Consider the following 20,880-nt stretch of genomic DNA (forward strand, 5'->3'; position numbering starts at 1 on the left):
CGCAGAGCTTTAGAGTCTCTGAGCAGCTCTTTGTCTGCTTTGGTGCACAGCGGAAAGGAAGCGCTGTCTCCAAGCAGAGGATCGCCCACTGTCTCATTGACACCATAACAATGGCATATCACGCCCAGGACGTGCCGCCCCCGGCAGGGCTATGAGCCCATTCTTCCAGGGGTGTAGCGGCCTCCTGGGCCTTGACCAGTGGCGCCTTTCTAACAGACATTTGCAAAGCAGCGGGACAACACCCAACACCCAACACTTTTGCTAGGTTCTACAATCTCTGGGTGGAACCGGTTACATCCCGTGTAGTGGCATGCACAAGCAGGCAAGTCCGGGACAGATGGCCGGGTGTATCGCTTGCGCATAGCGCCTTTCACCTCTCCTGAGCTGAAGATGTGCGCTGTTGACTCCCAGTAGTGTTCACAAACTGTGTTCCCTGGATGATTTCCTCAAAGCCCTGTGGCAGACGAGTTTGCGGAAACTCGCTGCCGGTTCAGTACACATGCTACTAAGCCCTGTACTGGGGTAGGTGCTCTGCATGTGGTGGTTCCCCGTGGGTAACCCCATGCGACGTATATCTTCCGCTAATTCGTTTCCCTGTTGGTAAACTGCATCTTCCTTAGGCAGAGGCCCCTCTGCCCCAGTCACCATGCTCGTAGAAACTCCTCCCCTGTAGGGTAGGACCTACCATGGGACTTCTCCACATGACATACTTCCGACAAAGCTCGACAAGACCATGTGATGTATTTCCACTCAAAATTTTTGCCCTAATATCAAAGGTCTTACTAGAAAAAAAAAAATAATGATCCAGCGTGAATTTTCTTGATAAAAAAATATGATCGTGCCTGGTAACATGTGCATGTACAGTATATGGCTAGAAATAGCATTTTAGCTTAGCATAAAGCTGACAATTTACACAAGGTTTATTTCTATTTCTTATGCTCCAAACTTACTTCAAACGTACTTCTCTGTCTGCTCATATGAATGTAACACATCATAAGAAAGTGTTTCACCGCTGTTCAAATGCATTTTGGATCGCATCATTTATATGTATAAATGTTTTCCATCTGAAAGGACTAAATATTAAATGAAACAAATGACAATGAATTGCAAAGTAATCTCTTCAGTAATCAAATGATTAAATTGTAACTGTAGTGGAATACAGTTACTTATATTTTGTATTTTAAATAAGTAATCCCTTTACATGTATTCCGTTACTCCCCAACCCTGACTATAATAATAATAATAATAACAAAAGACAATAATAAAACATGTACTTACACATCAGCACAGACCACCTACAACGTGTGAATACTGTATGTGTTGAGACTATCCATTTTATTGATGTGTGTCATAGTATGTGACAGAGAAAAACAGAGACAAAAAGGAACAAAACACAAGATAAATAAACAGCTTTTGGTGTGAAGTGGCAGGAGTTAATACACAATCTTCATACACACGGACAAGTGTCAGGATCAACTCTAAGACCACTTGGACGAAGAAGAACCAGCGAATTGTTAGTAAAAAATTACTGAGCTCACCTTTAATGTTGTTCTTTGAACAGGTTCTACGGTTTCTTGTCTGCACTCTTTCCTCTTTAAATGTGACTAGTTGCTCTGATTAATCTTTAAAATGGGATTTAAAAGGTATGAAAGGTGTATTTGGTCCCACGTATCCCCTGAGGAGAAATGCCTGTCACTCTAAGTCCAAGTTTATTTGAGCACTAGCTTATTTGTGATGTGCATCCAGCATCAACCTTTTGTTCAAGTAAGCTGAACTATCAGGAGTTTATTGAGCAATTGATGCATGACTGCTTTGCTGCTAGAGAAGGAGTTAAACTTAACTCATCCTGAAACAGAGAAAACTGGTGTTGTATGAGGAACCACTGTGCAAGTTTTCACTGTGCAAGTTGGGACTAAAAATTCCCACCCCATGGAGATGGTATGTGTGTGAATGTCTTACATAAAGACACTCTGTGGTTAGCAGTGATACATCTCAGAAAACTTTTGAACAGAAATGCAAAAAATGAAACTGGAGGAAAATGTGTAGACTGTATGTTCAGGTGGTGCTATTAAAAATTAAATGTAGTGTCATAGTCATGCAGATAATTGAAAAAGAGACAGTGAAAAGGAGATGGCTTTTTCAAGCATGCAGTTTTTGTGTTAGTAGCAGGCCAGCTGTGCCATATTTGACCTCAGGAACATGTTGTACTTGTCCTTGGGGAAACCTGGTTTAGTGCAAATAGGAACAATATCTCCGACCCTGTGATCATGTCCCACTAACATCATATCCTAACCAGGCGTAACACAATAAGTTGCAGCATCAAGTAATTTGTCTGTCCACATTGAAGACAAAAATGCTGTGCAATGCGACATAATTGCAGCCAATCAAAACATATATGATATACAGTTGTGTGGAGTGGGATTTTGGACCAATGAGGTTTCTCTGTAGGTGGGGCTGCTCAGCGCAACATGGTAGTAATAGAAATTGACAAAAGTGACCGACAACATTTTGTCACTCAATATGTGGCAACTCTTTTTATATAGAAGAAAACTTTTAGCACTTGTTGCTTTATCAATTTGCAGTATCATAATATTTTTGCCTTCTCTCAAGTCTGTGTAAAGATGTAATGCTGCATAAAAACCATATTAAACATAATTAGTTTAGCAGTATTCGGTTTTAAAGCGTCTCCTCTTGTTTCCTAATATGAGTCTGTATGTGAGTTGGAGATATGAGGGGCAGTATGGTGATGATTAGATGGTAGGTGGTTCTTTTGTCACAGTGAGCACAATCGTCCACGTGCTTGTATCTCTACCAGGTGGTCTGAGATCATTCAGACCACACTGTAGCTCTGACACTTGTGTTCAGTTTTATTTTCTCTTAGATTGATTTTTAAGTTAAATTATATATACAACCCATATTAGATATACACCGTTCAGCCACAACATTAAAGCCACCTGCCTAATATCGTGAAGGTCCCCCTCGTGCCGCCAAAACAACTCTGACCCATCGAGGCATAGACTCCACAAGACCTCTGAAGGTGTCCTGTAGTATCTGGCACCGAGATGTTAGCAGCAGATCCTTTAAGTCCTGTAATTTGCAAGGTGGGGCCTCCATGGATCGGACTTGTTTATCCAGCATATCCTGTAGATGCTCAATTGAGACCTGGGGAATTTGGAGGCCATGTCAACACTTTGAACCCTTTGTCATGTTCCTCAAACCATTCCTGAACAATTTTTGCAGTGTGGCAGGGCGCATTATCCTGCTGAAAGAGGCCATTGCCATCAGGGAATACCATTGCCATGAAGGGGTGTACGTGATCTGCAACAATCTTTAGGTAGGTGGTATGTGTCAAAGTAACATCCACATGAATGCCAGGACCCATGGTTTCCCAGCAGAACATTGCCCATAGCATCACATGGCCTCCGCCGGCATGCCTTCTTCCCATGGTGCATCCTGCTGCCATCTCTTCCCCAGGTAAACGACGCACACGCACCCGGCCATCCACATGATCTAAAAGAAATCGTGATTCATCAGACTAGGCCACCTTCTTCCGTTGCTCCATGGTCCAGTTCTAACGCTCACATGCCCATTGTAGGCACTTCCGGCGGTGGACAGGGGTCAGCATGGGCACTCTGACCGGTCTGCAGCTACGCAGCCCAATACACAACAAGCTGCGATGCACTGTGTGTTCTGACACCTTTCTATCATGGTCAACATTATGTTTTTTCAGCAATTTGTGCTAAAGTAGCTCTTCTGTGGGATTGGACCAGATGGACTATTCTTCGCTCCCCATTGAGCCTTGGGCACCGATGGCCCTGTCGCCGGTTCACCGGTTGTCCTTCCTTGGACCACTTTTGGTAGGTTCTAACCATTGCATACTGGTAAAACAGCACAAGACCTGCCATTTTGGAGATGCTCTGACCCAGTCGTCATCACAATATGGCCCTTGTCAATGTCACTCAGATCCTTACGCTTGCCCATTTTTCCTGCTTCCAACACATGAAATTCAAGAACTGATGGTTCACTTGCCTGCTAATATATATATCCCACCCCTTGACAGGTGCCATTGTAACAAGATAATAAATGTTATTCACTTCATCTGTCAGTGGTTTTAATGTTGTGGCTGATCAGTGTAGGTTGATCTTCATGATCACTTCTGTCTTTGGATAGCGGCAGAACAGACACAGGTAGGATGGCATCAGAAACATTTGACAGATAAAAACATGCCTTCTTTCTTTCTGTGTGTATGTGTATGTGTGTGCAAGTGTGTATGTGTTTGTGTGCGGGCGCGAGAGGGAGAGAGCTCTGTGACCATGAGAATATATTTTTACACTTTTGAAAATGCAACAGTGTAATTATTTTAGCCCCTGTTTCGGAACAAATCAAGCAAGCCACAGGTCTGAAAATGCCTTAAATCACTCTTTTGCCATTGTTTATGCTCACACGATATTCATGTTGTTCTTTCAGCGAGCTCCACGTGAGAAGGAATCAGAGAGAGAAGGAGTTGCAGTGAGTTGATATGTTTGTCAGCACTCCACCATTTTGTATCGCCAAGTGTGCTATAAATCCAAGAGAGCGAGATCTCAGTAAAATAGTCAGCATGTGTGACACCCTCTGCCAAAATCGAGCTGTTTGAAGTCTGCACTGGCTTTACTAGCATTGCCAAAAATCTAAATGCCAATATATAGTAATATTGACAGGTGTGAATTGCTCATGGCTTATGACCGTGTTGGTGAGTGACACGTGCCAGGTGACTCATCTTGCTGCTTGACATGCAGGTGGCAGATGGGCTGTAATTAATGAGAGCCTGTTAAACAGTGATATGTGATTCTACATGGTAATTAGAAAACACCAGCATGGAGCCAGGCAGAGTAATTAGTCCGCCAGGGCTTGGGCTCTCAGGAGTCAGCCCTCCTAAAGGAGGGTTTTTCCAGACACAAGCAACTAAAGCAGCATATAAACACATACATCATGCTTATTTAGGACATTGTATATTGCAACAAGTTGATTAAATAGTTTTAAAGCAATAACTCATAATTTACTCTGCCTCATGTCGTTCCAACCCTACATTATTTTCATTCTTATATAAAACAGAAAATAAGATGCAAGGTAGATTTGCTCTTCTCCATACAAGAAAAGTCAAAGGGATTTATACTTTCATGCTCCAAAGTCCATGTACAATATTCCAAGTTTCCTGAAGCCATACGTTGAAAGAAATTCACTGATTATGTTCCCCTTCACTAAAGCTCTGAAATCACATTCACGTTTGTGTACAGTAAAAAATGTCACCTTTAGATGTGGCATGTCATTGATGCCCAACGCCATTGGTTCTCGTTGGTCACGTGTCATGACTATTTGTGACGAAAGTTGCAGGTTTCAAAGAAACATGATTGCAAATGTGATTTGAGAGTTTGGTCTGGAATACAGCGCACAAGTCATGTTTTTTTTTTTTACAACCTCCAGGTGGAACCGGATTTGTCCCAGGTAGTGGCACGCAACACAAGCGGATAAGCCCGGGATAGCCGGCCGGGTGTATCGCTTGCACATAGCGCCTTCCACCTCCTTTTGAGCTGAAGACGTGCGCTGTTAATTCCCAGTAGTGTTCACAAAATTTGTTCCCTGGTTGACTTCCTCCGAGCCCTGTGGCAGTCGAGTTTTCGGAGAGACTCGCTGCCGGCCCAGTACACGTGCTAACTAAGAGCCCGGTTCTGGGGTAGGTGCTCCGCATGTGGCGGATCCCTGTAAGGCTAACCCCATGTGATCTATATCTTCCGCTAGTTCGTTTCCCTACTGGCAAACTGCGTCTTCCTTGGGCAGAGCCCCTCAGTCTCCATGTTGTAGTAACTCCTCCCCCATTGGGTAGGATCTACCTTGAAGGCTCTCCACATGGTTGGAAAGACCATGTGATGTATTCTTCCACTTAAATATCCCCCCCTCTCTTGGGGCGAGGTGTGGTCTCCGGTGTCCTCCCCTTGGGAGGGACACCCCCTGACTAGACCTGGCGGCCCAGTCGGATAATCCCCCTTCTTTTTTAGGGAGTGGAAAAAGAGAAGGGGAAAGAGGCCACGACCGGGTTAAGCCTGTCTCTATCTCTGGGTAGTCGACTTGTCCCCAGAAAGGGCCGTTCGACACTCATAACTGTGTTGGGGGAGGTTACGTGTCAACCTGGTGTGCTGGCTATGAGGCACACGGCAAGTCTGCCCACCACACACCGCCAGTTCACGTAACACAGTTCAGCCTTGTGGCGTTTTGTATAGGGACCCCTAGTGTCACTACATCGACACCAACGTCGAGTGAGTGACAGATAGGGAACGTCATGGTTACTGGTGTAACCTCCGTTCCCTGATGGAGGGAATGAGACGTTGGTCCCTCCTGCCACAACGCTGAACTACCCGCTGAAATGGCCGGACCTTATATCGGCTCCTCAGCGTAAAACCTGAATGAGTGGTTGCATACCAGCTCCTTTTATACCCGTATGTTCGGGGGAGTGGCATGCAAATACCACTCGCCAATTTTCATTGGCCTTTTATCAAAGACCAGAGGTGTCTCGGGCTCCCAAGAGTGACCCCTAGTGTCTTGTTCCCTCATCGGACCTCTGTAGTTTTTCAGGGTCTACAGAGAGCCCTCTTAGAGTTTTGCAGTCAGCCGGGCTTAAGGCACTCTCCTTGAAGACTGCCCTCCTGACTGCGCTCACTTCCATCAAGAGGGTAGGTGACCTGCAAGCGTTCTCTGTCAGCGAAACGTGCCTGTAGAACCTTGCAAAGGTGTTGGGTGTTGCCCAGCCCGCTGCTCTGCAATGTCTGTTAGAGAGGCACCTCTGGCCAGGGCCCAAGAAGCCGCTACACCACGGGTAGAATGGGCTCGTAGCCCTACCGGGGGCGGCCTGTTTTGGGCGAGACATGCCATAGTTATGGCGTCAATGAGCCAGTGGGCGATCCTCTGCTTGGAGACAGCGCTTCCTTTCCGCTGTGCACCAAAGCAGACAAAGAGCTGCTCAGAGATTCTAAAGCTCTGCGTGCGATCCAAATAGATGCGTAAAGCGCGCACCGGACACAGCAACGACAGGGCTAGGTCTGCCTCCTCCTGGGGCAGCGCTTGCAGGTTCACCACCTGGTCCCTAAAAGGAGTGGTGGGAACCTTGGGCACATAGCCCGGTCGGGGGTCTCAGGATCACGTGAGAATAGCCCGGACCGAACTCCAGGCACGTTTCGCTGACAGAGAACGCTTGCAGGTCACCTACCCTCTTGATGGAAGTGAGCGCAGTCAGGAGGGCAGTCTTCAAGGAGAGTGCCTTAAGCCCGGCTGACTGCAAAACTCTAAGGGGGCTCTCTGTAGACCCTGAAAAACTACAGAGGTCCGATGAGGGAACAAGGCGTGGCCTGGAGGGATTCAGCCTCCTGGCGCCTCTTAGGAACCTGATGAGCAGATCATGCTTCCCTAAGGACTTACCGTCGACTGCGTCATGGTGTGCTGCTATGGCAGCAACGTACACCTTCAAGGTGGAAGGGGACAGCCTCCCTTCCAACCTTTCTTGCAGGAAGGAAAGCACTGATCTGACTGCGCACCTCTGGGGGTCTTCCTGATGGGAAGAACACCACTTAGCGAACAGACACCACTTAAAGGCATACAGGCGCCTCGTAGAGGGAGCCCTAGCCTGAGTGAACGTGTCTACCACCGCAGGTGGGAGACAGCTTAGGTCTTCCGCGTCCCGTCCAGGGGCCAGACATGGAGATTCCAGAGGTCTGGGTGCGGGTGCCGGATGGTGCCCCTTCCCTGAGAAAGAAGGGCCTTTCTCAGGGGAATTTGCCCGGGGGAGCTGTCACGAGGAGCGTGAGGTCCGAGCACCACGTCTGGGCGGGCCAGTAGGGTGCTTACCAGGACGACCTTCTCCTCGTCCTCCCTGACCTTGCACAGGGTCTGTGCGAGCAGGCTCACTGGGGAAAACGCATATTTGCGAATGCCAGGGGACCAGCTGTGTGCCAGCACGTCTATGCCGAGGAAGGCCTCGGTGAGGGCGTACCAGAGCGGGCAGTGGGAGGATTCTTGGGAGGCGAACAGGTGCACCTGTGCCTGACTGAATCGACTCCAAATCAGCTGGACCACCTGAAGGTGGAGTCTCCACTCTCCCTTGAGGGTAACCTGTTGTTACGGCGCGTCTGCCGAAGTGTTGAGGTTGCCCGGGATGTGAGTGGCTTGCAGCGACTTGGTGCTGCTAACTCCGTTGGAGGAGACGGCGGGCGAGTTGTGACATACAGCGGGAGCGCAGACCGCCTTGGCGGTTGACATATGCTACCGCTGCCGTGCTGTCTGTCCGAACTAGCACGTGCTTGCCCTGGATCAACGGCCGGAACCTCCGCAGGGCGAGCAGAATTGCCAGTAACTCGAGGCAGTTGATGTGCCAACGCAGCTGCGGACCCGTCTAGAGGCCGGCGGCTGCGTGCCCATTGCCAACAGCGCCCCAGCCCATTTTGGAGGCGTCTGTCGTGACCACGACGCGCCTGGAGACCAGTTCCAGCGGAACACCTGCTTGTGGAAACGAGAGGTCGGTCCAAGGGCTGAAAAGATGGTGACAGACCGACGTAATGGCCACGCGGTGTGTCCCGTGGCGCCATGCCCATCTCGGGACTCGAGTCTGGAGCCAGTGCTGAAGCGGCCTCATATACATCAACCCGAGCGGGGTGGCCACCGCCGAGGACGCCATATGCCCCAGGAGCCTCTGAAAATGTTTTAGTGGAACCGCTGTTTTCTGTTTGAACGCCTTCAAACAGGCCAGCACCGACTGGGCGCGCTCGTTCGTAAGGTGCGCCGTCAAGGAGACCGAGTCCAACTCCAAACTGAGAAAAGAGATGCTCTGAACCGGGAGGAGCTTGCTCTTTTCCCAGCTGACCCGAAGCCCTAGTCGGCTGAGGTGTGAGAGCACCAGGTCCCTGTGTGCGCATAACCCGTCTCGAGAGTGAGCTAGGATTAGCCAGTCGTCGAGATAGTTGAGCATGCGAATGCCCACCTCCCTTAACGGGGCAAGGGCAGCCTCTGCGATCTTCGTAAAGATGCGAGGAGACAGGGACAGGCCGAAAGGGAGGACTTGTACCGATACGCCTGACCCTCGAATGCAAACCGCAGGAAGGGTCTGTGTCGAGGAAGGATCGAGACGTGAAAGTACGCATCCTTCGGGTCTACCGCCGCGAACCAATCTTGATGCCGGACGCTTGCTAGAATGCGTCTTTGCGTCAGCATCTTGAACGGGAGTCTGTGTAAGGCCCGGTTCAGTACTCGCAGGTCCAAGATTGGCTGCAACCCACCGCCTTTTTTCGGTACAATGAAGTAGGGGCTGTAAAACCCCTCCTTCATCTCGGCTGGAGGGACAGGTTCTATCGCGTCCTTCCGTAGGAGGGTAGCGATCTCCGCGCAAGGTAGCAGCGTTTCCATCTTTCACCAAGGTGAAGTGGACACCGCTGGACCTGGGCGGATGCCCAGCGAAGTGAATCGTGCAGCCGAGTCGGACGGTCTGGACCAGCCCTCGCGACGGACTGGAAAGCGCAAGCCATGCGTCCGAGTTCCGCGCAAGGGGGACCAAAGGGACAACGTCATCGGATTTACCGGCGGGTGGGGCCCCGCGGCGGGGCAGAGCTTGAGGTGCCACACCACATCGTGGCCGTGCTGAGTCCGAGGACATCGAAGCACTTACCTGGCTCCTTGTGACCACCCCCGGAACAGCCTGGGACGGGGGAGGAAGAGGCCTGTCCTCATGACCCGTGGAGACTGTCACATCGGGGGCGGATTTGTGCCACAGCTGGGCGCTCAGGGCGGGAGACCGCCGCTGGAGCGCCAACCTGCCAAATGGAGTGGTGGACAGTGGTCTTGATGCCAGCCGTACACACCGAATATGTGACCCAGGGAACAAGGAAACCACTCTTGCGGAGCTCTTGAGTACTGCAGCCACTTGGGCATGCAGCGCAATTAAATGCAAAAGGTAACAAAAAGAAGATCTGCTTACCAGCTCCAGAGCAGCAGGTTTCGTTGTCCCTGGGTCGCCCGTCTCAGGGGCGCTTCGAAGACCTCCGTGGGTTCTTCGGTGCCGGCTGTGAGACGGGTGGCGTCGGCTTCCTGCGGTGGGCTCCACGCCGGGGCCGGGCCGGAGGGGCGGGCTGCGGCAGAGCTGGTGCAGTCACCGCAGGGGGACGCCCTCAGCGATGAGTAGATGGGGGGATCTTGAGCCACGCCGGGGCAGGACAAGCCGGCTAGCATCCATCTACTGCTCTACCATCGAGAACTTTCCCCGACGGTGTCGCCGAATAGGCCCGCCTGGAAAATGGGGGCAGCAAGGAATCGTGTCCTGTCGGCCTCACCCATCTCGGCCAGGTTGAGCCAAAGTTGACCACTAGTGTGGCCATCGTCCACCCGGGAGACCGCGCCGTGACCTCCGTTGCTCGGAGAGCGAGGTCGGTCGCCGAGCGCAGTTCCTGCATCAATCCCAGGGCGGAACTACCCTCGTGCAGTTCCTTTAGCGCCTTGGCGGACTTGCAGGAGAGCCATGGCGTGCAGGGCGGAGGCGGCTTGTCCAGCAGCGCCGTAGGCTTTGACCATCAGAGACGACGTAAACCTACAAGCCTTGGACGGGGGCTTTGGGCACCCACGCCAGGTGGCGGCGCTCTGCGGGCATAGGTGCACCGCGAGCGCCTTTATCCACCGGGGGATTGCCGAATAACCCTTGGCCGCCCCACCATCGAGGGTAGTGAGAGCGGGGAAGCTGAAAAGATCAGGACCGGGCAGTAAAAGGTGCCTCCCGCGACCTTGTCAGCTCTTCATGCACTTCCGGGAAGAAAGGAACGGGGCGGGGCGTGGCTTTGAGCGGTGCCGCGAGCCCAGGAACCAATCACAGAGCCGCGAGGGTTCAGGGAAGAGCGGTGAAATCCACTCTAACCGACGCTCGCGGCTCTCCGGGAAAGCATGTCGTCATCTCCGCGTCAGCCTGTGACTGGGCGATCGACCACGAAGGGAGGAGCCCAGCCGAGGCTTCCGACTGGACGAGCCCGCTCTCCGATGCTGCGCTCGAGAGCTCATCACTTTCGCGGGCTCCGAATAAGAGGTCGAACTCGCCGTGAGACGAGCCGGCGGACTCACCCGGAAGCCCGATCGGGGCAGACGAGCGTGCTGGGGAATGGGAGGTCCGCGGGGGGATACCCGGCGGAGGCGGTCCCATTGGGGTCCCCAAATCGCCCCCAGTGCTAGCCGCGCTGGCCTCAAACCTGTGGGTAAAAGGGCCGAGGCGGGAGCCTCTGGGGTGGCCGCTTCCTTACGAAGGCGAGCCGCGACCGCAACGTTGCCATGGACACATTCTCGCAATGAGAATGTGACCATCCACGAACGCTGTCTCCGCGTGAGCAGTGCCCAGACACGAAAGACAGTGATTGTGACCGTTAGAAGGCGAGAGATAACGAGCACAACCAGGAATAACACACAATCGGAAAAGCATCTTTAAAAAGACGCGTCTTTAAAAAGACGTTCCGTGTGTGCGCTCTTTTAGAGAAATATATACTCTTTTAGAGGGGAAAAATGCTCTTTCAGAAAATATACTCTCTAGTTTTTCTGCCGAAGCGCCCAGGGGCATTCTCTGCAGTGCACCAGTGCAGAGGAGGGAGAAGCCGCTGAAATGCGCCGTCAGATCCAGCAGGTGAATGAACAGTAGTATTCAGCTCAATGAGCATGACCGTTTGGCTCCGAAGAGAAAATCTGAATGAGTGGTTGCATACCAGCTCCTTTTATACCCGTATGTTCGGGGGAGTGGCATGCAAATACCACTCGCCAATTTTCATTGGCCTTTTATCAAAGACCAGAGGTGTCTCGGGCTCCCAAGAGTGACCCCTAGTGTCACTACATCGACACCAACGTCGAGTGAGTGACAGATAGGGAACTAAAGCTCTGACTTTCTGCCTATGATCTCCCTTTGCATATTATGGAAGAAAGAAAATAAAACATGGTTGGAACAAAATGGGGTAAATGATGACAAAATTTTCATTTTTGGGTGAACTATTCTTTTGATATTCACCGATATAAAGTGTCATCATCATTTTTGTTCAAATGGCAATGTTTCATTATCATTTTGTCTGGTTACATAATAAATTCAATATGTTATATTATTCTGTGTTCTGAAATTAATCTAAGATCTACCTTAAGAACAAGTGACTAATTTTAAAGCAAATTACTGATGTTATCATATTTGTATGGCTAGTTTGTAGAGAGCCACTGTTAATATTCAGTAACTGTATTTTTTCGTTCCGGTTCAGAAGTTCCGCAGCCTCCTTTCCAAAAGGTTACCGGTTAGAACAAAATAAAAGAATGGTTAATAACGTTCTTTTTAAAGTGACAGTTCTCTGTGCTGAGGGGTGGGTGAAATACCAATTGCAGTGTTGCCAGATCTCGCAAGAGAAACAAGCAACCTGGTCTGGAAAAACAAGCCCAAAATAAGCCACTTGCCTCACCAAAATAAGCAAAAATAAACAAACAAAAAAAGATCCCCTGTGTGGTGGATTTATCGGCAAAGAAATCATAACAAGCAGTTAATTAACAGTTAAGTATAATTTTATCAACAGATCTGCTTCTGAGTCAAAACTCATTAGCATCAAATCTGTATTAATGCATCACATCTAACAATAATTCAGTGAAGACTTGGAAACAACTGAGAAATGTACTTTTTACCTCTAATAATGTTTCCTTGTATCTGGATTAGCCGTGCATGTACAGTATATGTAGTAATTATACATAGTTGTTAAAAAGGTCTTCATTCACAGACTTTGACATCCACAACGGCAAATAGGCAAAGAAATGTGTGATTCCTTCAGTATCAAAGCACATGTTTCATTTTTTTGGGCAACATGTAGTGGTGTAGGTCCAAAAATGTACTGTGATAAACCCTTTGGCCATTAGTTTCATGAAAAAATTATCTGAACAAAATTAACCGGTTATAACGGCTACCAGCATTGAAAAATAACGAAAATCACTTTGTTCCGGTTTTTTCGGTTACGTTCTGCTAAAATTTCATTTGTTTTCCTTCCTTGAACCATTTTTTGTCCCTGCCGGGAAGACAGCAAGAAGAGAAGACAGCATGTTGCAATTCAAGTTAAAGATTAAATAGGAGTCGCAGTAGTAGGTTCGAAGCGCAGCATTTTAATTTGTCTTTTGATATTGCTCACTGTAGACTACAAAGCATTTGCTGAAAAGAACCATTTTCCTTCCTCTGTACGAACAGCAAAGTAAATTAGAGATGGACAGAATCGTGTATTTCATTGGCCACGCTCAGCTTGCAGTAAAAGGAAGCCTGAAGAGTGGCCCATTAAGCTTTCCCTTATCAATCACTTTCTGAATAACATCTTACATTTTTGCTTTACAAAATCAGACTCATTGCTTGTGTTGGTTCTCAGTCATCATCTGTGCTGTAATGTGTTCTCTCTCTGTGAAATGATGGAGCTCGGGCTTGGTTTCATGTTTGTCATGTTGCAGAACACATTCTGACATGAATGTTAATGGCTACATTATAAAAATCTGAAAATCCTGTTTCTGAAAAGAAAAGGCACAAGTTCAGAATAAAGAAGAACATGTAGAAGCAACAGGTGTTTAAGATAAGCTATTATATCTGGGAACACATCTAATATACATACTTCTTGATTTGTGATTTGTAATGCATATCCCTTACCCTTGTTGAAAAGATGAGCATTGTTGTGTTTTGGTTGCTGATATGCCGGTACCAGCTAGCCTTCTTTGGTCAACCAGCTTCATCAGAAAACCATGCTGATCTTGAGGCTATGCTGGTCCACAGGCTAGACAAGCACCAAAACAAACATAACCAGCATTAACCAGCTTGGACCAGCATGTAAATTCATCTACATGCTGGTCAGCAGGGACATTAAATAAAAACCTTAACCTTAATTTTCTTTTGAAACATAGGGGAAATGGATTCTCATAATTTTCTGCCTGTGCTCATAACCTTTCAATGTCCTTTGGTCCACAAGTCAAAATTCGACCCAGTTCAGTCATTCAGCTGCAGTTGATCACCTTTGACATCTTTGCAATATCTACACATTATTTGAGTGAGAAGGAACTCGAGTGAGAGGTTTACTGATTGTCTGAGCCAAGGACCCTCACAGCCTCAGGAAGCTTCAGAACACCTTCGTACATCAGTCACTCAATCTTCCTGTTTACTACGAGCCTAAAAAACACTAACATTTATATCAGTCATAGCTCACAATCTCTCTCCAGATGTCCCTCACATCAGCAGTGCTGCATGCCCTCTTTGTCTGTGTGATTGAGTTAAAATGAGTCTGATGTCTAGCCTCTCTAACTTTCACTTTCATCGCTCAGCTTTCTCACTCTGTCTCTTCTTCTCTCTACTGGCACATTTGCTATTGCAAGGTTAATGTCCTGTCAGGTAGAGGGCCACATTAGTAAATCACAATGCAGTGGAGCTAAGGCCAGAGCTGATATACAGCTTAGTGTCCTAGCCAGTAATCTGCCTGGGCTGGACCTGACAGTTTTATACCCATACTACTGCACATGAACTGTGATTTAAAGCAGCCAGAATGTCCTCTGTATTTCATCCTTCAGGACTGAGATCCCAGAACTGTCAGCCGAGAAATAAAGAGAATTGTTTTTAATGGAGAGATGGGGGAGAGGAACCAGAAGTTGCCTTTCCGCCAGCTGTACAAAAAGAGGAAAAATGAGCACGCTTGAGATCTATCAAGCTGCATGGGGCTGCACTGATAGGATGTGGGGCGGGGAATTGTGCAAAAATTGGTTTCTCTAGATGGCCATATGTCACTGACCATGTATCCGCCTGGTCTATCAAGGAATTGTGGGAGAGGTAGTATGTCAACATCCAGAGAAAAATACCCAAGTGCTCTGAAGTGCACTTCTGTTACTGTTTCTCATTTATCTATGTGAGCAGTTAGGAGCTGTCTCACACAGTAATGAGTTGGGGCTCAGATGGTGAGATCAATGGTAATTGTTTTGGTTTTGATTTTTGAGTTCTTTAATTATTAGTCACATCTGTTCCTTTCACTTAACCCATAAATAGTTCCGATCAATCAAGTTCAATCTTTCACACTCTTACATCAAATCCCAAAAAACACAATTGGTTATTATTGGTATGCTAAAACTAAACACACAAAAAAGTCTGGAAAACAAGACAAAGTCTCTCTCTAATTTTAATTTTCTAATTTTCTTAACCAATTGGTGATTATTTTCCTTTTTTTTTGTTTTTTTGTTTTTTTTTATGTTTTAAGCATAAACTTTACCACATTTTGTTAGATTTCTCTGAATACAAGACTACATTTATGTAATTTTGATTTTCAATTAAATGTATCTTCTTTTAAGGATGTTTAGATATTTCTCCCAGAAAACATGAAAAATACTGATTTGATACTGAAAATAATTTATTGCAAAAAAAGTGCACTGCTTTATGAAACATTTTACAAACAAAATAAATAGCAAGACTAGACATCAGATAGCCTAAACACTGAAAATAAATCTGTCAGTGCAGTTCTGCCTGATATTCTGTACTAAGGCTTAAGGCATGGTCACACATACGTTTGCATGATGAAATTCCATGGCGCGATGGACTTCTGGAGTTAACAAATTTCCTGGTGCTGATTTCGGCTCACATTCAAGTTTGGTGAATTTCGCCGCATTGACCAATAGGAAGTTGCTTGGTTTGGCAGTGACCTCTGTGCGGGTGGTGCATCGTACACAGCTACACTGAATATTCACAACTGACAAGGATATAATTTTAGCGGTGAGTTTCTTTTTAACTTAAGTCTCACTGAGGATAAAGTGCAGCATTAAAAAAGGCTGATTAACAATTATGTTTTTGCTGGTGTCACACTCGCTCAATGTCCGCCCACGCCATCTTCGCCCACGGAATTTTGCTGTGAGAAGGGATGAGTGACCGTGCCTTTAGAGAGAAATGTATGTAGAATCCGTCTGCAATGGCTGTTTAATGAGGTGAACAGTTGCTTCCCACTGTTTTTGGTTTATTAGGAGTCTTAATTTACCACCTAAACCTCTGGAACTGACAGTCAGTTTCATTTCTGTCTCCACAGATAACTTTCTTTATGCTGTTGTCTGCTGTGTGCGTGATGCTGAACCTTGCTGGAGCCATCCTTTCCTGTCAGAATGCCCAGTTGGTCAACTCTCTAGAGGACTGTCAGCTGGTGAGAAAACCATAGGGCTTCTCCTCAAACACATACCTAAAATAAATTCTGTGTTGTTAAAGAAGGTAGAGTTTTGAACTGAAAATAGCTTAGTCCTAAACCTATGTCGGTGAATCACTAGTCATTTTATCGTCCACTCAGAACTAACCAGCCTGTCACTAAAGAATCAATCTATCTAACAATTTCCCAAGAGAATCATTCATTAACATGATGCCCTCAGAAAAATTAGCTCAACAACCAGTCGGCATGGCCGAGGTAATTAGGGAGTCTGCCTGGACCTATTTTGACGAGCTGCAATGTTCTCATTCTATTCGTGTTTAAATAAATGTTAACACCTACCACCTTTTGTTCTCATTACATCAACGCTTCTGTGTAGATGGGATTCCTAATTGTCTGTCGAAGCTCACAGGATTTTGCAAGCAGGAAAAACATAATCATCCATTGTCTGGAGAAAGTTCCTCTCTTTCTTTGATTGAAAGTTCAATATGCAGTATGCTTTTGGGTGAGACGTCGCTGTGGGTGTCGGTTTATGTGCATTAGAAATGCTATTACAGGATGTCATATCATGAGCTCAATGTGTGATAAAATACACATAAGAAATGAACAAAAGCATGCACATCCAACGGCAAAAAAGCTCAGTGTGGGTGCCCGACCAAATAGGCATAAAAAAAGTGAAAAAAGTCCCCACACCACAGCTCCAAAAATAGAAACATTTATTATAGTGTTCTGACCTAAGGTGATATTTCACACCCATCAGACAATAAAAACATTCAAAGGTCAGCCCTTATATACCCCAGAACAATCAATCAATATACATCACATTATTAACCAGAAATAAAAAATGAATCAGTGAAGTGTCCTCATAGGGGAGGTGACATTAACAATTTACTTTTAAGGCATGAAACCTATTGGATTTACACTCTAGATACTGTCTGAGTTTGACATTTGTCTCTTCTCTGAAAGTTATTTTATTTCTTAAATGTTTCTGTGCGATATAGTCTAGATATAATAATATAAAATATTCTGCAGTAGGGTTGCCCATTGTATAAGGACATTCATTTGTGCATTAATTGGATTTTCACCTCTAGTTAATAATTCAATGTGGCTTTTCTTTTGCCCCATGTCCTGATGGTATTATGATGGTATCTTAACCTGATATTTTTTTGCCTCTGAATTTTGATTGCTTTTGTATATACTCTGTTTATGTTATTCATATCTTTATTATACATATTTGTATTTTGGGTTTTGTTGGCTTTATATATGTATGCATGTGTGTGTGTATATATATATATATATATATATATATATATATATATAAATTATATATATATATTTACTTATACACTGGCGGCCAAATGTTTGGAATAATGTACAGATTTTGCTCTTATGGAAAGAAATTGGTACTTTTATTCACCAAAGTGGCATTCAACTGGTCACAATGTATAGTCAGGATATTAATAATTATTACAATTTGAAAAAAATATTCAGAACTTCTTAAACTACTTTAAAGAGTTCTCATCAAAAAATCCTCCACATGCAGCAATGACAGCTTTGCAGATTCTTGTCATTCTAGCTGTCAGTTTGTCCAGATACTCAGGTGACATTTCACCCCACACTTCCTGTAGCACTTGCCATAGATGTGGCTGTCTTGTCGGGCACTTCTCACGCACCTTACAGTCTAGCTGATCCCACAAAAGCTCAATGGGGTTAAGATCCATAACACTCTTTTCCAATTATCTGTTGTCCAATGTCTGTTTCTTTGCCCACTCTAACCGTTTTTTTTTTTTTTTTTCTGTTTCAAAAGTGGCTTTTTCTTTGCAATTCTTCCCATAAGGCCTGCACCTCTGAGTCTTCTCTTTACTGTTGTATATGAAACTAGTGTTGAGCGGGAAGAATTCAATGAAGCTGTCAGCTGAGGACACGTGAGGCGTCTATTTCTCAAACTAGAGACTCTGATGTACTTATCCTCTTGTTTAGTTGTACATCTGGCCTTCCACATCTCTTTCTGTCCTTGTTAGAGCCAGTTGTCCTTTGTCTATGAAGACTGTAGTGTACACCTTTTTATGAAATCTTCAGTTTTTTTGGCAGTTTCAAGCATTGTATAGCCTTCAGTCCTCAAAACAATGATTGACTGACGAGTTTCTAGAGAAAGCTGTTTCTTTTTTGTCATTTTTGACCTAATATTGACCTTAACACATGTCAGTGTATTGCACACTGTGGCATCTCAAAATTAAACACAAAGACAATGTTAAGCTTCATTTAACAAACCAAATAGCTTTCAACTGTGTTTGATGCAAGTGATTTTTAAATTAGCAATTTAGCATGATTACTCAAGGATAAGGTATTGGAGTGATGGCTGCTGGAAATTGGGCCTGTCTAGATTTGATCAAAAATGACTTTTTTCAAATAGTGATGGTGCTGTTTTTTACATCAGTAATGTTCTGACTATACTTCGTGATCAGTTGAATGCCACTTTGGTGAATTTAAAGTACCAATTTCCTTCCGAAACAGTAAAACCTGTATTCCAAAATTTTGGCCGCCAATGTATATATGTGTATGTATGTATATGTGTGTGTGTGTGTGTGTGTGTATATATATATATATATATATATATATATATATATATATATTAGGGGTGTAACAGTACACAGAAGTCACGGTTCGGTACGTACATCAGTTTTGGGGTCACGGTTCGATACGAGTTCGGTACAACAGGAAAAAGCAACAAATCCCAAATGCTAGGTTTCTTTTCATTTATTTTGAACAGACAGTAGTGCAAATTACAGTTTGACCACCTAGCAGCATTTAGTCCCCCCTGAGGTAGTTGGTACAGTACAGCCTCCTTTTACTGTATTAAGCACTAAGCAGTAAACAGGATGCACTCTTGCATATTTATGAATTTGTTGCAATTTTAAACACTTTTTTTGGCAGTTTAACACTCTAACCTCTTGCTCTTTACATGTGCTTCCAAGTATAGAGCATGCATTTAAAAAAATTCTAATGAAATTATTAAAATATATAAGTAATAAATGCCCTGAGTATACACATTTCCTTTAGTTTTAACTTTTCCAGTATTTTTATTATTATGAATTTCTTGATTTGGATGTAAGACATGCTTTGTCCCTTACCTCAAGAATCACTGCATGTGGACCAATAATTGAAAGGGGTCATGGCATGAGAAATCAAATTTTCCTTGATCTTTTGACATATGAGAGGTCATTATACTATAAAAATAGAACTGAAAACTTCCTCCTTAAAAGAAAAAGAGCATTTATTTAAACCAGGCTCCATAAACGGGCCATTTGGAATTAGTGGAATTTGTGACATCACAAGGACCAAATACATCTGCATATGACTGCCTCTTCAGCAAGACATCAACACCTATTTTTCATCATTGCACCACTGGCCCCGCCCACTGATGCTCACTGCTCAGTTACACAGGTGAAGAGGAGAGAGGGCATGTTGTGGGAGATTCATCTACACCAAAGGGGACAAGCGCAACTTTTAAAAATGCATCTCATTCTTCTGCTGCCACTGACTGGGAGAAACACATGCCGTTCTGTGTGTAAACAAACATGGAAGATGTGAGATGTTAAGACCAGCGTCTCTGCTTTGGCCTGTTGAACCCGGTGGAAGCATCCAACATAACCATGGATTGTATTACGTTTGCATATTCAGAACATTTCAGCGTCGATTGTATGTTTTCGCATCAGATCAATGTGGATTGCTTGTGAACCAGTCAAAACATGATTCAGGTTTTGCAAAGGAACCGTTATTGAATGAGTATTATTAAAGATGAGGCAGTAAAAACTCTATTGGGTACGACGCAAAACTGTAAGTAAACAGATTCATTCATAAATATTTCAAATGTCATCACTGTTTTATAGTTAAGGTGCCACTGTGCTTAAAGGGATAGTTCACCCCAAAATTAAAATTCTCTCATTATTTTCTCACCCTCATGCTATCCCAATTGTGTATGACTTTTTTTCTTCTGCAGAACACAAATGATAATTTTCTGAAGAATATTTCAGCTCTGTAGGTCTATACAATGCAAGTGAATGGGTGCCAAATTGTGACGCTCCAAAAAGCACATAAAGGCATAATAAAAGTAATCTATACGACTATAGTGTTTTAATCCATATCTTCAGAAGTGATTTGATAGGTATGGGTAAGAAATAGATCAATATTTAAGTCCTATTTTGCTAGAAAATCTTCTCCTTGCCCAGTAGGTGGTGATATGCATAAAGAATGTGAATCACCAAAAACACAAGAAGAAAAATATGAAAGTTAAAGTGGAAATTGCAAAAAGCAGGGAGGAAAATTTATAGTAAAAAAGGACTTAAATATCGATCTGTTTTTCACCCACACCTATCATATAGCTTCTGAAGACATGGATTTAACCATTGAAGTCTTATGGATTATCTTTAGGCTGACTTATGTGATTTTTCACTTGCATTGTATAGACAAAAAGAGCTGTGAAATTCTTCTAAAAATCTTAATTTGTGTTCTGCAGAAGAAAGAAAACCATATACATCTGGGATGGCATAAGGGTGAGTAAATGATGAGAGAATTTTCATTTTTGGGTATACTATTCCTTTAATGTTTTTGGATGCAATGTATAGGGTGAATGTTATGTATAAACCCTGAAATTTAATTTTATAATGTTGTGAAGCTGATT

General features: G+C 45.0%; 1 protein-coding gene across 1 annotated transcript in view; it reads left to right on the plus strand.

The window, feature by feature from the left end:
• Window positions 1–20,880, plus strand: part of LOC127440757 (protein ENTREP2-like) — a 200,185-nt gene that overhangs the window by 141,959 nt on the left and 37,346 nt on the right. The window contains exon 3 of the mRNA XM_051697603.1: window positions 16,092–16,202. Within this exon, the coding sequence (XP_051553563.1) occupies window positions 16,092–16,202 (111 nt within the window). The remainder of the gene's footprint in view (window positions 1–16,091; window positions 16,203–20,880) is intronic.

This window comes from Myxocyprinus asiaticus, chromosome 1, assembly GCF_019703515.2.
Source record: "Myxocyprinus asiaticus isolate MX2 ecotype Aquarium Trade chromosome 1, UBuf_Myxa_2, whole genome shotgun sequence".
NCBI classification, from domain to species: domain Eukaryota; kingdom Metazoa; phylum Chordata; class Actinopteri; order Cypriniformes; family Catostomidae; genus Myxocyprinus; species Myxocyprinus asiaticus.